This window comes from Taudactylus pleione, unplaced genomic scaffold, assembly GCF_031769625.1.
Source record: "Taudactylus pleione unplaced genomic scaffold, aTauple2 ptg000532l, whole genome shotgun sequence".
In the NCBI taxonomy this organism is placed as follows: Eukaryota; Metazoa; Chordata; class Amphibia; order Anura; family Myobatrachidae; genus Taudactylus; species Taudactylus pleione.
This window is the reverse complement of record NW_028284934.1, coordinates 264,261-283,387: the sequence shown is the minus strand read 5'-3', so window position 1 is coordinate 283,387 and position 19,127 is coordinate 264,261. Positions and strand designations below refer to the sequence as shown.

Here is a 19,127-nt window from a genome sequence, read left to right as displayed (position 1 = left end):
CTATAGGAAGACGCAAGATCTAAAACAAAAACTAGTTTGTAACCACATCAAATCCGACAGAACCATACAGACTACCCTACACCAGACTACAATCAAGGAGGGTTTTTATCAGTGTGGGACCTGTCAGAATTGTAAAAATGGACAAATGACTACAAAGAGAATAGGGGACTTTATATCAAATTATACCAGAATCACGTATAAAATCAAACAACACATCAGTTGCCACAGTACAGGGGTGATTTACCTGATAGAATGCCCATGTGGCCTACAATACATAGTCAGAATTACACGCAAATTAAAAATACGGATTTCAGAACATATCAGGAATATAAAGATGGGTTTGGAAACACACAACTTATCATTGCATTATAAAGAGAAGCACAATCAAAACCCATCAGGTATGAAATTTATAGGGATATCTATGGTAACAAAAAATTGGAGAGGAGGTGACTTTGAAAAAACACTAAACAAAGAGGAGTTGAAGTGGATTTTCAACATGAAAACCCTTAAACTACATGGACTGAATCTGGACAATGAAATGAAGGCAGTGATTACGCAATAATAAGGTACCCTATACCCTGACCCATTGGCCAATCCTGCAACCTATCTGTTATGAGGTAGTAGCATAATCATAATTTTTATCCAAGTATATATAATTGACCACCTGGCCATTATAATTTACCATCTGACTGTCACTAACACTCCAGTGACTGACAATTATAAATTGACTGCTGAAATGTAGTATATTAGATATGGATCCCTTAACAAAGATGAACACAGAGATCTTATGAGCCACTTGATCCCACTTTCAAAATGGCAACAGCAATATTGCCCACAAACACTAATGCTATGTACCACAACCAAGATGGCACCTTGAATCCACCTATAAAAAATGTGATCACATCAGAGTGTTACACTATTCCCTGAAGAAGGCCTGGAGGCCGATATGCGTTTGAACCCTGCATATCCACCCTACCCATAGCACTTATCACTATAGTGCGAGCTACACAGTTGAGCGAGCAGCCAGACCAGACTGAGACCCGGGGACTGCATGACCTCGTGGGATCGCGGGTATCCCAGAAGTCTTGCGGCAAGTCGTCAGCCAGCTGCATCTCACAGCATGTACCGCCAGACATACGCTGCACCCAGAGGCAGAGCGGACATTAGATGGTGAGGAGGAGAAGACCGGAGCAGACCACTCTCCTGGGGGAGAGTGAAGAAAGACATCGAGGGTAAGTTGTGCACCTGGGGGATACGGGACGCCACCCCACCAGACACAGCGCTGATACCCTAACTCTGTATTAAGACTTGTTTTTTGCTGCAACAACTAAGACTTTGAACAACCCCCCTCATTTCCCACCCACCTCACCCATTCCACCAGCCAATATTATAATTCTGGTCAGCAAAGACTTTACCTGCACCCCGACCAGTTACAACTCCCACCTGATACTCTTGAATGCTCCCAGTCATTTTTAAATCCCTATACTCCACAGCGGTTAATAAACCACAGGAACATTGTTATCTACATTGTATTTGTCTGTATAAATAAATACAATACTTTTCTAATATTATACGTCGACATTTATTATCATAAAAATAGATATATCTACCATTAGCACAGACCACCTTTATATCCTTGTGCAATTATGTTAGCACAGTTGAAAATGGGTTTGCTTGTTAGAGAAGCTATAAAACTGGCCTTCCTTTGAGCTAGTTGAGTATCTGGAGCATCACAGTTGTAGGTTCGATTAAGCTCTCCAAATGGCCATAAAAAGAGAACTTTCATGTGAATCTCGACAGTCTATTCTTGTTCTTAGAAATGAAGGCTATTCCATGCGAGAAATTGCCAAGAAACTGAACTTTTCCTACAATGGTGTGTACTACTCCCTTCAGAGAACAGCACAAACAGGCTCTAACCAGAGTAGAAAGAGAAGAGGGAGGCCCCGATGCACAACTGTGCAAGAAGACAAGTACATTATAGTCTCTAGTTTAAGAAAGAGATGCCTCACAAGTCTTCAACTGGCAGCTTCATTAAATGGTACTCGCAAAATGCCAGTGTCAACGTCTACAGTGAAGAGGCAACTCCAGGATGCTGGCCTTCTAGGCAGAGTGGCAAAGAAAAAGCCATATCTGAGACTGGCCAATAAAAGGAAAACATTAATATGGGCAAAAGAGCACAGACATTGGACAGAGGAAGATTGGAAAAAAGTGTTATGGACAGACAAATCAAAGTTTGAGGTGTGTGGATCACACAGAAGAACATTTGTGAGACGCAGAACAAGTGAAAAGATGCTGGAAGAGTGCCTGACACCATCTGTCAAGCATGGTGGAGGTAATGTGATGGTGGACAGCGCTTGATTGGAGCCAATTTCCACCTCCAACAGGACAATGACCAAAAGCACACCTCCAAATTAGGCAAGAACTATTTAGGGAAGAATCAGGCAGCTGGTATTCTGTCTGCAATGGAGTGGCAAGTGCAGTCACCATATCTCAACCCCATTGAGCTGTTGTGGGAGCAGCTTAACAGTATGGTACGCAAGAAGTGCCCATCCAGTCAATACAACTTGTAGGTGGTGCTTCAGGAAGTGTGGGGTGAAATTTCTTCAGATTACCTCAACAAATTAACAGCTAGAATGCCAAAGGTCTGCAATGCTTTAACTGCTGCAAAAGGAGCATTCTTTGATGAAAGCATAGTTTGAAGGACAAAATTATTATTTCAAATAAAAATCATTATTTCTAACCTTGCCAATGTCTTGACTATATGTTATATTCATTTTGCAACTCATTTGATAAATAAAAGTCAGTTTTCCTGTAAAACATGAAATTGTCTGAGTGACCCCAAACTTTTGAATGGTAGTGCATATTTTAGGTGAAAAGTACTTCCGATTTGCCCGATGGTGAGTTGATTCGAGTTAGCTATCTCCCCAGAGTTTTTTTACGAGTGAGAAGAAAGAAATCTCTATCTCACCCGACTTTACCTTTAGTAAATTTTAGAGGTGAAAATCATCCCTTAAATCACCTGAGATGGTCATCTCAATCTCGATTCTTAGTAAATTTACTTCATAGTGTTCTTGATGAAACTGTACTGAGTGCTGTGAAGCAGCAGTACTACTCACTGTGCCACCCACACCACGTGTTAACAATTTGGAGTAAGCCACACTGACTTCAGACATGAAACATTTAAAATGTTACATTAGTTATCAAAATTATCTTATTTTTTAATAAAGGTGAAAACTACAATTTATAGATCCATTAATAAATGTCATATGTAGAGTAGATGTGCTTTATCTTACCATTGTAGGTGAATGTTCATTTATTTTGTTTTGAACTTCTTTTATGGTTTCCATGGAGTCGGAAAATCTATCAATCCTTGTCCAGTGAATGCTCACATAGCTGTGTTTTTTCTCAATAGTGACACTTTTCTGGTCTGGTGGATCGAGCTTCACTGATAAATAAAAGTCAGTTTTAATAGCTTGTAATGTAACAACACAATGGTAGTATAATTAGAGAATTTGGTGCTCTGACCCAAAATGGTGATAGAGATAACTAAAGAATCTTCTTGTGGACCCACCATAGTATGTTTATCTACAAAGGAGACAAGTCCTTTTACATAGATTAGCCACATACATCCATACTATAAACCAGAGGTTCCCAAACTCCACCATTACAATGCACGTTTTAAGGATATACATGCTTGAGCCCAGGTAACTTAATTAGTACCTCAGTCAATATGATTTAACCCTCTGGACTCAAGTATGGATATCCTTAAAACCTGGACTATAATGGTGGAGTTTGGGAACCTCTGCTCTAAAGTATTGTATATTTATTCTATAACATGTGTGAGCTACTGAAATTATATGTATGTATAATTTTACAAAAATTATTTAATATATCCAAAATATACCATACCCCTTAGTATGGTATATTTTGGATATATGAAATAATTTCTGTAAAATTATACATAAATATAATTTCAGTAGCTCACACATGTTATAGAATAAATGTTAAAACTCGTTGTGTATGATAATGGTGCTCCAGCCAATTTGCTCCTGTCATCTGTTTGAAAAATGACAGTTGGGAGCTGATTGGTTGGAGCACTATTTATTATATGTAACGAGTTTTAAAACTTGTTGCATATGATAAAACTCATTAATAAATGAACCCCGGCCTATATACAAATGCCTAATTCTGTATCACATTATTGTTATTTGTACTGAGTCATTTAACTACAAATATTTTTGTTCTATGCTCTGTAATTGCTGAATTCAGTTGAGTAAAACAACATGCAACTAGATGAAAGAAGCATACAGTATGTTTATTTTTTCTTTGGGTATAGAGCCACTAATGTTTGGAATGCTATAGGCTGCTGTGGCTGTTGCTAACCCACAAGCTTGATATGAATAAAAGACATTTGTACAATGTTCAATTACTATTATGAAATTGACAAATCACAACAATTTTCTTAAACTTTTCTTTATTCAAGTTGCATCAATGTTTACAGTAGCTATCATTTAATTAATCTTGTCTAAACTACTTTCACACATTTCAGCCTGTCACCTTTTATATTACCCCTTACATAATAAATATAACTTAACATTAAGTAAATAACAATTCTAGAGAAGACCCATCTGAACTTGCAGATCCAAGGCAAGAATTGAATCCGGCTCGGGTTTTCTCGCCTAACTCTGATCTCAAAGCGAGATAAAATGTTATCCTCCTGCTGTCGGATTCTCGCAAATTTGGGTTATATAATAGTCCCCACAATCGGAACATTTTCATTCCAGCTGTGTAGAGTGTAGTGAACGGATGTGCTGTGTCCATCCAAGAGCTGCTGTATCTGTCCAAGGCATGGGCTGCTGTGTCCATTCAGGGGCTTCTGTGTCCATCCAGGGTCTGCTATGTCCATCCAGGGGTTGCTGTGTCCATCCAGGGGCAGTGGCTGCTGTGTCCATCCAGGGGCTGCTGTGTCCATACAGGGTTTGTTGTGTCCATCTAGGGCAGGGGCTGCTGTGTGCATCCAGGGGCTGCTGTGTCCAACCAGGGCAGGGGCTGCTGTGTCTATCAAGTTGGGCTGTTTAACTTGGACTCATTTCATATAATTCCAAAGAGAAATACATCATAAAAAAATTTCTAAACTGTAAATCAGATTGTCATTTATTTACTTACATGTGTTTGTGGTCTTCAGTATATAGGTCATATGATTAGACAGCTGCATGTAAGATTTATGGAACATAAAAGAAATATATTGATGTGATATATTGATCAAGGGGTTTCTGTGTCCATCTTGGGGCAAGGGCTGCTGTGTCCAACCAGGGGCTTCTGTGTGCATCCAGGGCAGTGGCTGCTGTGTCCATCCAGGAGTTTCTGTGTCCATCCAGGGGCAGGGGCTGCTATGTCCAACCAGGGGTGCTCTGTCCATCAAAGGGTGCCCAATGTATAACAAAATAAAAGCTAATATTAATATAATTAATAAAAAATAATATATATATTTTGTACTGTACCCCAGTGTACTATATTATTGTTATTTTTTTTACTGACGCTGCCTGTCTTACTGCAGTGTAATATTCATACACGTATTGATTGTGACAATGTAAGTGGTAGCGCAGTGTATAATAAATATTGTGACACTGTAAGTGGAAAACGCAGTGTATTTGTAAAAAATATTGACACTGTTAGTGGAAATGCAGTGTATTTGTAAAAAACATTGTGACACTGTAAGTGAAAAACACAGTGTATTTGTAAAAAATAGAAAACCACACTCACCAGGTGCCTATATTGCCAAATGTCAACTTTATTTTGGCTGCTGCTTCTAAAGGAGGTACCTGCTATCTGTACCATGACAATACCAAAAAGTTTACACAATATCAAGAAGCGCTGCTCAAATAAATACCATAATAAATTTTCAAAATATATTTTAATTATTAAAAAATGGCCATAATATAACATTAAAATCAAAACAGATATAAATTAATATAATAAATACACAAAAAAATAACCACTTTATATACAAGACCATTATCAGTTGTAATCTCCAAGCTATTATAACTCCAATATGTAATATTAGAAGATTCTTAAATTAGTAGACATTAATAAGCAGTTTTACTTTTTCTTCCTTAATAAGGCATTAGTATTAGTCTTAGTCCATCTTAGAATTATTTGTGAGCCAGTCCATCCTTAGTATGTTAGTAGGTTTGTACAGTCAGTCCAGCAGACATTCAAGCATGCTTCTTTATAATTACCACATACTGGATATAGCGTTTATCTAGTCCTAGGTTTTAATGCATTATCTTAAATCAAATATAGTAATATTTTAATCTTTTAATTTAGATATAATCTAAGATAAAGCCAAAATCTAACTATTCCCAGTCACAAAATGTATATCAATACACATAATGTATTAAATGTATATATTATTCAGCTCTATTGTATCAATAAGGCCCCCTAGATCCAATGTTTTTAACTTATAAATCCAGAATGCCTCCCACCTACATTTATTTATTTATTAAGAGTTTCTTATATAGCGCAGCATATTCCGTTGCGCTTTACAATTGTAAACATTAATAGAACAAAACTGGGTAATAACAGACAGATATATAGGTAGGAAGGCCCTGCTCGCAAGCTTACAATCTATTAGGAAATAGGCATTGATACACAAGGATAGGTGCTATATATTGCATATTTGGTCCAGCCTACATAAAGAGTTGAATCGATCCCCACCTCTTGCCATTATTTTCACCTGCTCTATTGCTATTATTTTTATTTTTTCCATGCAACCCTTTTGGCAGTCTGTAATATGTTTATATACCAGATTTGTTCTGGAACACATCAATATATTTCTTTTATGTTCCATAAATCTTACATGCAGCTGTCTAATCATATGACCTATATACTGAAGACCGCAAACACATGTAAGTAAATAAATGACAATCTGATTTACAGTTTAGAAATTTTTTTATGATGTATTTCTCTTTGGAATTATATGAAATGAGTCCAAGTTAAACAGCCCAACTTGATGGACACAGCAGCCCCTGCCCTGGTTGGACACAGCAGCCCCTGGATGCACACAGCAGCCCCTGCCCCAACTTCCCACATTTATGGAAACCCAATGGTCTTTGTGGTATCCACATATTCGTAACCTGTTCTTCCACTCCTAATACCTGTCTTTTCTTTTTAAAGAAACTGGGTGCTAGCCTACCTTTTACATTTTCAGCCTTCCTAAAAATAACCTTTTCTGCTAGCTATTCTGATTTAATTACAATGTCATGTTCGAATTGAATTGGGTTACAAACAAAGATATCTTATTCAACTTACTATCCTGAATCTTTGTACAAGGAACCTTGTTTATAAGGGTATCCCTACCTATCTTTATTACTTCCTCCAATGCTGTATCTAAAACATTAATTGGATAACCCTGCTCTTTAAAGGACTCAGAGCTTGCTTGTTTTTGAGTGTCTATTGATGAACGATTCTGCCTGATTCTTAGGGGACTGGCCTTTGGGTACATTGACCTTCCACTTCCTATGGTGATTGTGCGCATAATTTAAATATCTATTTTGATCAACTTGCTTGATGTAAGTTTCAGTAGTGATCCTATTTTCCATAGCTGTGAGTGCAATATCGAGGAATGTAATATGTGACCTGTGTATCGTGCTTGTCAAATTTAGCCTATAACTATTATAATTTAATCTATTTACATAATGATGAGCCGTGTCAAAATCCCCATCCCAGACAAAAAATAAATCATCAATGTACCACCCATATAGGACCAGGCTCGACCTGAGTTTGCTCCAAATGAGTTCCTCCTCAAATTTGCCCATGAAGGAGGATGGCGAACCTCAGGGCAAACCTTGTCCCCATGGTGGTACCCAATGTCTGTAAATAATACTGTGAATTGAAAAGAAAATAATTGTGTGTTAAAATTAATTTCATGGAAATTAAAATGAAATCCTTAATAATGTCAGTTATAGTGTGATCCAGTGTTAAATAATATTCCATAACTTTTAAACCCAATGTGTGATCTATATTCGAATATAGTGACTCCACATCACAGGTGATGAATATATATGTGTCTTTCCATTCAATACTCTCAATTAATTTTAGAAAACAAGTTGTATCTTTAATGAATGATTTTAAAGACCATGCATATTTTTGTAGATATCCATCTACACAAAAAGAGAAATTATTGAGGCGTGGCCTGGCAGCCAACAAGACAAGACATGTGTCTCTCTGCAGCTCCCGATCAGACAATACGGAGGGCATATTGGGCACAAGATGGCACACATTGATCCCTACCACCTCTTTTACATGCCCGGTGGCTGAAATTGTGGAGCTGGGCTATGGTGTTAGCCTTCCTGCTGGTTGCGGTCTAATCTTCACCCTGAAGCCGGGGCCTCAATTTATAAGCACACATCCAACAGGGGCAGCGGTCAGCGGTGAGTGCAGCAATCACTTACCAGCTGCGATGCTGGTTCCTCCTCTGTCCTTCCCCGCTTCACTCGCAGACCTCTGCTGTGCTATCCCCAGAGCCGGAGTGCAGACACAGCCGGTGCTGACCGATGGCACGGAGCGGACCCACCACCCAGAGACACACATTGTGTGCAAGAGAAGCAAGGTACTCTCTGGGACTTCCCCACCACTCCTCTTCATGTTACAACCTTCCTGCCCTGCCGCAATCTACTGCTATCATATTGGTCGGCAGGCAGGAGTGTGTATAATCAGGGGAGGGCAGTCAGACACAGCTCTGTAGCTCTATACAGCACCCCTGGCATACTCGACTGCACAAGGCTCTTCCAGGCTCCCATGCTTGCCAGACATTATATAACTGTTCTCTTATCATATTAAAGTGCTCCCTAACAGCCAATACAGCCCTTCCTCAATGTGCTTATTTCAGATTCTTCATAAAAAAGACTCACTATATACATGCTCCCTTGCTGCCATCTTCTGGAATTAAAGTGTATCTTACATTTAGTCTACTAAAGTTTAACCTGTCTTGCCAGCCTATATGATGTGATTACAATGCCTGAACCCCGGGTCCTAGTGGCCTTTTACATGTCCCAGTAATAATCAACACACTGCAGCTTATCATTACATCTCCAGTTGTTCGCCAGAATCAGAAAACAATTGATTACAAATGAGTGAACAGGAAATACTTGTTGCCTCAGTTTTCTCAAGTTTGACCTGTTACCTACCTATCTGCATTATGTCTCAGAAGCCCAAAAAGGCAACGCAGAATTCTTCTACTAATTTTTTTGGCTCTAAGAGCAAACCTGCCCCGCTGTCGTCTGATCAACCTGACGCTTCCAGTTTGTCTCCGACAAGAGAGACTGAAATTGTAATTGATCCTCAAATACAAGCGTTCATGGTCAAGCTTTTGGAGGGCGTCAAAACCGCATTTGGTCAGGAACTTGCTAAGGCAGTTAATGACTTCAAATCGGAACTTTCTTCTTTAGGTTCGAGGATGGACGCCCTGGAATCAAAAATGGATGATCTCTGTCTTTCCCAGATAACTCTGGACAAGGAACTCTCTCGTCATGCCAAAATGGAATCCCTCAAGGAAGATCAATAGGACGCAGAAAATCGCTCCCACCGCAACAACCTGAGAATCCGTAATGTATCTGAATCCGTTTCTGTCTCTGAATTGCAATCTTTTTTAGATGGCTTCTTTCATCACATTCTCCCTGACCTTTCAGTAGCGGACTGCCTAATGGATAGAGCTCACAGAGCCCTCTGAGCCAGACCTTCTTCTTCCTAACCCCCACACGATATCATTGTCCGATTACATTATTATAGTACCAAAGATCAATTACTCCGGGCAACTAGAGACACAACTGTCATCTCTTACCAGGATATGGACATTCAATTATTTCAAGACCTGGCCCCTTCCACCATTCAGAAGCGATGAGATCTACAATCTGTTACTAAAATACTGAGACAACATAATGTCAGATATCACTGGGGCTTCCCCTTTCAGCTACAAGTATTCACAGCTAATTCCTCTTTTTCCGTGAAAACCCTTGAACAGGCTCAAGATTTTCTTTCAAAACTGAATATTCTGCCTGAACCATCGCCCCTTAGACCTTTGTCACCCAAACCTCAGGGTTCCCGTCCTCCAGCTCCGAAATGGTCCACAGTCACGAGACATCACAACCGTGTTACTACTGCTACATGAGCCACCCATCACCTCCCTGTTATCACTTCAATTGCCTCCACCTGAACCTCCCCTTGACTGTACATTACGGTTTCCGGCTCGACGGTTGGAAATCCATTTCACTGTTTGAAAATGTTTTTATTAGGCTGTGACCTACTGCTATTCATTAGGTCACTCCTGTCCTCATTAGCTCGTTGTCTGGTTTTCATTAATATGTTTTTATTTTCCATTGGCTCTATTTAGATTGTATGTTTTTGTGAAAATATTTACAGATGTAAGCGTGTGCAATTAATATTTTCTGCATAGTTTTTTTCATTCTTTGCTAGAGACCCTAGGTCCCCTTTGGGGTTTCCTTTTGTTAATTGTCTATGGCCTACCCCCCATGCTCCCTGTATTTTTTGTAGTTTTTGTACACTTATTCATATGTTATGTATTTATCTGTTTTGAACCCCTTCTGGGTTCCTGTGTTTAAGGGTTGTCGCCCACATGGGCTCCTCTCCCTTTTCTTTTTCCCTCCCCCTTTTATTTTTTTGGTGGCTTCTCTTTTCCTTCTCCTTTTTCTTTTCTATACTGTGTGTTTCTGGGAGCAAAGGGCCTGATTCAGACCCACTCGTGAGCGGCTGTCCACTCACAAGTGGGTCGATGTTATGGACTGAGCATGCGCACGACGGAGGGAGCTCCGTCGTGCGCATGCGCCAGACGCGACGAGCGAAGGAAAGTCCTTCGCTCGTTGTGTCCGATCAAAGGGGGCATGCTGTCAATGTTGATTGACAGCACGCCCCCTTTGGTGGGCGTGCCGGGGGCATGCCTCCCTGATGGGGGCGTTCCCATGGGAACGCCTCCCGTCAAAAGCCGGCCCACTGACATCACTAGTGATGTCAGTGGGAGTGATTTTGGCTCTGATAGAGCCAAAATCACTCCGGAGCTTGCAGTTGAAAACCTCAACCGCAGGCTCCGGCTCGCAATTTTGATGGTCGCGATGGTCACGACCATCGCGGCCATCACAATGCACGCTCGTATAGCCTGTGGGTGGTGACCCACAGCTATATGAGCATCCAGGAGGACGCTCCATTTTCATGGAGCCCGGCCCTCATTCAGAGCGTGCGCTCTGCTCAGAGCGTACGGCTCTGAATGAGGGCCAAAGTTCTTTAATATGTGTGGCCCTCTCAATGTTTCTTTTTTTGCAGATATTTCCTCTCTGGCACCATGGCTTTGAAGTTATTGTCAATTAATGTCAATGACCTCAACTCGCCACGTAAGCGTACTGTCACCATAAGTGCCTGCAGGAGGGAAAATGCTGATATTGTGTTTCTTCAGGAAACCCATTTTACAGGCACTCACACTCAATTGCAGGGAAATCAATTCTCCCAGACCTTTTTTGCCTAGGCAAATTGCAAGAAACGGGGTGTTGCAATTCTTATTCATAACAGGATCCCTTTCCTGCACTCTTCCACCTTTTCTGACCCAGAGGGTCGTTTCCTTATATTAGTTGGTACATTACGTTCCACTACAATTACTTTGGTCTCGGTTTATGCTCCGAACCAGGGACAGGTTTCCTTTTTCTCTGAATTGTTTAGATGCAATGAGCAACAAGTTCAGGGCCACCTCATAATAGCCGGGGATTTTAACGTTACACTTGGCCAAGCCCTTGATAAATCCCCACCCAATACCAATAAATCAAATATTTCTCCTTGCAAGGACACACTGACTTTATCTTCCCTGATTCAACAATATAATTTATATGATTCCTGGCACCTTAAAAACTCGTCAGCACGTGATCGCACTCATTATTCGGTCCCACATAGCACTTACTCGTGCATCGACATGATGTTTGTATTCCATTCGCTGATTCCTGAGACCTCTCAAGCCAGGATTACCCCCCTCTCCTCGACAGATCACGCTGGAGTCTTTATTCTCCTTGATCTTCTACAACTTTATCCTCACCCCCGTAGATGACGTCTCAACGATGCGCTTTTAATTAATCCATCCACTTTTACCACCGTCAAACAGGCCATATCTGACTATTCATGTTTAACTCTTCTCCCGATATAGCACCTGGAATCATATGGGAAGCCCATAAGGTGACCATTCGTGGCCAACTCATTAGTTCTGCTTCGATGGCCTGCAAACGTGCCGCTGCTGAGATATCTTCTCTAGTACAATGGCTCTCTACACTTCTCGACGCTCATAAACTCAACCCCACTACTGACTTTTTACATCAGATTGATTCTATCCAGGGCCAGCTAAATACTTTGCTTTCTCAGAAAGCTGCCTCTATCCTACAAAAACTTCAGCAACGTTTCTACGACAAAGCTGACAAGGCTGACTCAATGTTGGCTAGAAAGTTAGGAAAGAAACGTGCTCTGAAATTATTTGATAAAATTCACTCTCAGAGCTCATATTCTGTTACTTAAGATCCTCTAGCAATTGTTAAAGAATTTAGACAGTTCTACACCTCACTATATATTCTTCTGACCCCTTCTCAAGATGTCCCTCTCCGGTTTGCTGATCTGGAGACATACCTAGCTGACACCCCTCTCCCTAAGCTGTCCCTGTCCCATCTTTCCTCTTTAAATGCTGATATTATGCAGGACGAAGTACAGACAGCCATTAAATCCATCAAAGGTTCCTCTGCCCCTGGCCCCGATGGTTTCTCGGCTCAATACTATAAAAATTTGCCGAAAGTTTAATTCCCCATCTAACAGATTTCTTTAATAAGGTATTAGATGGTGCATCATTTGACTCTGCTACGACACAAGCAAATATTGTGGTGATACCAAAACCCGGGAAGGACCCCTCACTTTGCTCTAGTTATCGCCCTATTTCCTTAATCAATGTAGATATAAAACGCTATGCTAAAATATTGGCCACTAGATTGAATCCCCTTCTGCCATCCCTAATACATCCTGACCAGGTGGATTTTGTCTCCGGACATCAGGCTATCAACCTAATACACACCATCCATGAAGGCAAAACTCCCTCATTACTGATGTCAATGGATTCCAAAAAGGCCTTTGATCAAATCTCATGACCATTTATGTTTGGTGTCCTTGGGTCGATGGGCTTCTCTGGCAAATTTCTTCAAGGTCTCTCAGCTCTATATCGCTCTCCCTCAGCCACCATCTCTGCTAATGGCTCTACATCTACCCTATTCAGTAAATCCAATGGCACCTGCCAGGGCTGCCCCTTCTCACCACTTATATTTTTATAATAGAACCCCTGGCTGCTAGAATCCGTGCTAACTCAGGTACATCCGGAGTGTCTGTCGGGTCCACGGAACACAAATTTGCCTTATATGCGGACGACATCTTGTTGTCATTTCGAGTCCGCTTACCTTGCTCTCCCCTACTTTGACTAAAATTGAAATATACAGTTATTTTTCTGGTTATAAAATTAACCTGGATAAAACGGAAGTCCTCGATTTTTATATCCCACAAATTGATAAAGTCTCTCTGGAACATCTTTTCCCATTTAAATGGCATCTCCAAAGAATTAAGTACTTGGGTATTCTTATTACCAAACATTACCATCAACTTTTCCAGGCCAATTTCCCCTGTATTCTTTCCCAAATCAAATTAGACTTGTTTCGTGGTCCCGTCATTTCATCTCATGGATAGGTCGTATTAATACGATTAAACTGAATATCTTGCCTAGACTCCTTTATCTTTTCCAGTCCCTCCCTATACATGTCCCCCCTACATTTTCAAATTTCTCCAATCCCAGACAACTACATTAATTTGGTCAGGCAAACAACCATGGGTACATCTCCGAATTCTTCAGAGATCATCTCGGGCTGGTGGTCTCGGTATTCCTAATTTTAAACATTACTATTTCTCTGCTAAGCTTGCTCAATGTATCTTATGGAATAGCTCTGATAGAATATGGGTTCAGATTGAGGTGGAGGCCATGGGACTGCTTTCTCCTGCTTCCCTCCTTTGGCTCCCTAGAGCCCGTCGCCCTAAAAGAATTAGTGACCACCTTATTATGGGACACAGCTACCCATAAATTTGGCCTTTCTCCATCTCCCACCCCAATCATCCCACTATTTAATTCCTCAGAATTCCCTCCTGGTATGACTCCTTTAGCTTTTCTTCCTTGGCAAATGGCTGGTATTAGATATGTCAATGATTTGACCGTGACACCTCCTTTCCCTCATTTGCTGAACTCTAGTCTAAATTTCATATCCCCTCCAAACATTTTTTCCAATATCTGCAACTCCGGAATTTTTATAACATAGTTAAACACCGCCTTGTTCACCGTTCTTTGACTCCTACTGAGATTCTGTGTTTACACCACTCCTCCACTGCTGGCCTGATATTGGCTCTATATTCAGAGCTCTCTACATCTTTAGACTCCACGCGCGACCCACACGAGTTAGCTGGGAGCGGGATCTGGGTGAAACCCTGAACCCTGATGATTGGAAGGAGATTAGGGAGACAGCCGCCTCCAGTTCCATATGTGTTAGAATAAAAGAGAATGTCTATAAAATTCTTTACAGATGGTACCTGATCCCCTCCCGACTGAAAAAGATGTTTCCTGATACATCCGATAGATGCTGGCGTGGGTGCTTGTCGGAAGGCACATTTTTCCACATTTGGTGGAGCTGTCCAAAACTCATTAGTTTTTGGCTAGATATTAAGAATTTGATTATCTCAATTACTCATCTCCCGATCCCTTTGGATCCCAAATTCTTTCTTATAACCCTACCCTTTCCGACTGCCACCTATTACTAAAACAAATTAATCAGGCACATTCTCTCAGCTGCTACCTGTCAGCTGGCAGCTGATTGGAAACAGCTATTGCCTCCTTCCTCGCATTCTATCATCAATAGGGTCTGGTCGGTTCAGCGAATGGAATACATGACCAGTATCCTTAACCACTCTTGCAAAACATTTGATAAGGTCTGGGCCCCCTGGTTGTCATTTTTCAATGCTAGTTCCCCATTCACCTAATCTGCTCTATTTCTCCCCCTTTATTCTTCTTCTTTGACAGTACTAGCCACGCTGTCTCCCTTTTTTCTCCTTATCTTTTGCTCTCTTTGCTGGTCTTTTTTTTACTCTCTTTCTTAAAATGTAAAATTGTATCCCACAGTTTTATTAATACCATTAAACTCCGTTCTTGTGTATTTCTATTGTTATTTTCAGTGAAGATTGTTTGCCTTTTTATAGACATATTTTGCTGTATTTTGTGTGGATCTTTAATAGATATACCTTTAAAAAGAAAAATGAGAAATTATTGGTCATTGATACCACCCCAGAGATGATAGGTTCTCCAGGGGGGATTTTTCTGACACTTATGTAATTTGGGAAGATAGTAGAAAGTGGGTATCCATGGATATTGAGAGTAAAGAAACTGTTATATTTCCCTTGATATTGCTATGTCCTGCATATTTTTTTACCTATTTTTATATAGAATTCTCTATTCTCAAGCTGTCTATTTGATTCTAATATGTAGTCTGATGTATTAAGAAAGTCAAAGGCCCCTCTATCTGCCTGTGCAATCATAAAATCAGGGTCAGAACACACATTTTTCAAAGCAATCCTTTTTTTTTTTACTTAAATTATCTTTGATGGTATCCTCCTCAGACCTTTCACATAAGTCTTTGAATTGTTCCATCGTTGCTTTGAAAAACTTTCAATATACGGCCCTCTATACTGTAAGGGATAAAAATTAGATTTAACTTTGAATGTTTTATTTATTCTACTCTTATTCCTTTTTACATCAAATATCTTCTCTTCATCTCTATTATTAGTATCCAAAGATTCTAGAATATTAATCATTTGATCATCTTAACTATCCAGAATAATGAGATTCCCCACAAAATTTTTCTTTTTTAGGTTCTCCATAGCAAAATAACGTTTTCTACTTAAGGTACTGGTAAATCTATTGAGATCAATGAACAAAGTGAACAGATTTGGTTTGGACATAGGTGCGAAATTGAGCCCTTTCTCTAATAATTGAAACTCAGCCTCACTTAATTATTTTGAAGAAAGACTGAATATTCCTTTACCTTTCTATTGAGTTTTACATGTTTGGTTGGATTCCCTTTTTCTCTTTCCTCCTCTTAGAAAGACTTGAACATAGGAATGTATATTTGAAACAAAATTACCCTTTACAGTCTGTGGATTCAGACAATGAGAATTTAGAAGATTTGCATGGCCTTTTTAATAAATTGGAACACCTATGTATAAATGGAACAAAACATTGGTAGGATCAAATTCTACTGCAAAAGTATTCAGATCAGGGTATAATTCCCAGAGGGTTAAGAATCTTAAAATTGACCACTTTTCATGATGATAAACAGTTTGTGGAAAATTGGAATGAAGTACTAGATAATTGTTCTAAAAAACTGATGAGATTATTAATTAGATTAAGAGAAGCAAAAGTGAAGGATTTGCAAGAGAAAATACCACAGACACAAGAACTCCACTCAGGTTTCTCTCAAGACCCAGCATAAATTGAGAGGGATGCTAAGGTCAATAATAAAGCTGGAGAGTTCGAAAAATTATTATGTGTAAGAAAGGAAAACTCAATAGAGATAAAGAAGATTATGAAAATTGAGAGATTTATACATTTAATAGACAAAGAAATGGACAAATGAGATATGAACAAAATAATAGTCCTAGGATATGGAAGAGACATATAAAACAGAACTATATAAGAAGAAACAGCCATAGAGACACTGAGTTCAAGTATCAGAACAACAATAGACTATACCCTGTTCAAATAGGAAGTATGTTCATACCCCAGTACCACTCAGGAATAGATTTGAAGTATTTGATGATCAATAATCACCTATTTACAGAGCTCCAATTAATGAAGAAGAAGAGGTAAGAGAGGAGGAAAGAGAAAAAGGGAATCCAACCAAAAATGTAAAACTCAATTGAGAGGTAAAGGAATATTCAATCTTTCTTAAAAAAAAACTAAGTGAGGCATGAGTTAAAATTATTAGAGAAACACAGATATGTGGACAAGTGGGACAGGGCAAACTAAAGATTACATAACTGTGACAGCCCACTGGGTTTTTGCCTTCAACAGCGCAAACAGCAGCAGCAGCATCTAACAAATGCCAGCTCTTACAGAGGCAGGCTACTCTGTGTATCACAGGTTTCACTAAGAGACATACCACTGAGAACCTCTTAGAAAAACTCAGGGAAATCATTGGAAAATGGTTTACCCCACTTGGACTCTCCTCGGGATTTGTGATCTCTAACAATGCCACCAATTTTGTGCGAGCATTACATGTGGGCGAATTCTAACACATCCCATGTTTTGCTCACACAATTAATTTGGTGGTGTAACATATTTTTTAAAATGACAGGGGCATGCAGGAGATCCTCTCGGTGGCCTGAAATATTTTGGGACATTTTCAACATTCAGCAACTGCGTGTTGAAGATTGCAGCACCAGCAAGTACTGTTGAATTGCCCTGCCATCATCTGAAGCAAGAGGTAGTTACTAGGTGGAATTCTACCCTCTATATGCTTCAGCAGATGGGGCAGCAAAAGGCCATCCAGGGCTACACAATGGCCTATGACATAGGGAAAGGAATGGGAATGTACCTTAGTCAAGCGCAGTGGAGAATAATTTCTGTGTTGTGCAAGGTTCTCAAACCCTTTGAACTTTCCACATGTGAAGTTAGTTCAGACACTGCCAGCTTGAGTCCGGTCATTCCCCTAATCAGAATTTTGCAAAAGCAGCCAGTGAAACTGAAGGAGGAGCTGAAATGGAGTGATTCCCTAAGTATGTTTGACTTGTAGATCAAGCCCTTCATTCACTTTGCCAGGATCTAAGGGTCGTCAATCTCTTGAAATCAGATCACTATATTTTAGTGACCATACTTGAGCCTAGGTTTAAGTCATACCTTGTGTCTTTCTTTCTGACGGACATCAATCTGAAAAGATGCAAAGAGCTGTTGGTGAAAAAATTGGAAGCTCAAGCGGCACGTGACATGGCAGTATCTCCTCCTTCAATTTCTGTGGCTGCCAGGGAAAAACCCACTGCTGGTGGTGATGCAGATCAGTCAGCAAAACCTAATGACATCTGGTTGGGTCTGAAAGAACTGCCTACAATTAGAGACATGTCTACCGTAACTTTGTCTGATACGGTCACCATTCAGAGAATGGTGGATGATTATTTTAGGAATAGCATCCAAATAGGCATGTCAGACAGTCCATTTCACTACTGGCAGGAAAAAGAGGCAATTTGGAGTCCTTTACACAAACTGGCTTTGCTTTACTTAAGTTGCCCACCCTCCAGTGTGTACTCTGAAAGAGTTTTCAGCGCAGCCGGGAACCTTGTCAGTTATCGGCATAGGAGGTTACTTTCCCAAAATGTGGAAAAAATTATGTTCATCAAAATGAATTACAAATTCCATGAGGAAGACCTTTACCAGCAATTAAGTAAAAAAAATACAGAAGCGCCTGTAATGGTGGATTCCAGCGGGGACAAATTAATATTGTGTGAAGAAGAGGATATACACACTAATGGGGATGATGATGATGACGATGACGACATCTGATCTTACCTATGTAAGTCAAAGCCAGTTTGTGTATTGGATGATGCCACCAGTGTTCCCTGTGCATTGGCAGCTTGTTTTGTGAGGGGGTCCAAACAAACCATTCATTTCAGCTACAAGTGGCAGTCTCTGTTGCTGACGTGATTGGTTTGTTAAACTGACAATTTCCTGTTTCATATATGCAACATATGGATGGGTTGGAGGTCCCAAGGACAATTCCATCTTACACCTCTTTTCTTTGCATTATGTGCTGTTTGGGGCATTACTGCCTGACATTTTTAATTTTATATTTTATGAATGTCCAAAAATTGTAATGGCCACAGACAGCATCTCCTGCATGTCCCTTTCATTTTTTTAAAGAAAGAGCAGCAGCATAGAGCATCTTCCTCCCAGGGTGTGTACAATAAAGTGCAAATACTTTAAATACAAAAATTAGTTGTGTATATTGGTCACATACAAATAT

The 19,127-nt window shown here is 40.0% G+C and overlaps 1 protein-coding gene across 6 annotated transcripts in view; it reads right to left on the bottom strand.

Moving 5' to 3' along the window:
- Positions 1-19,127, bottom strand: part of IL12RB1 (interleukin 12 receptor subunit beta 1) — a 252,769-nt gene that overhangs the window by 166,738 nt on the left and 66,904 nt on the right. For all 6 annotated transcript variants that reach the window (XM_088450879.1, XM_088450878.1, XM_088450882.1 and 3 more), the window contains one exon: positions 3,294-3,445. In XM_088450879.1, coding sequence (XP_088307005.1) covers positions 3,294-3,445 — 152 coding nt within the window. The remainder of the gene's footprint in view (positions 1-3,293; positions 3,446-19,127) is intronic.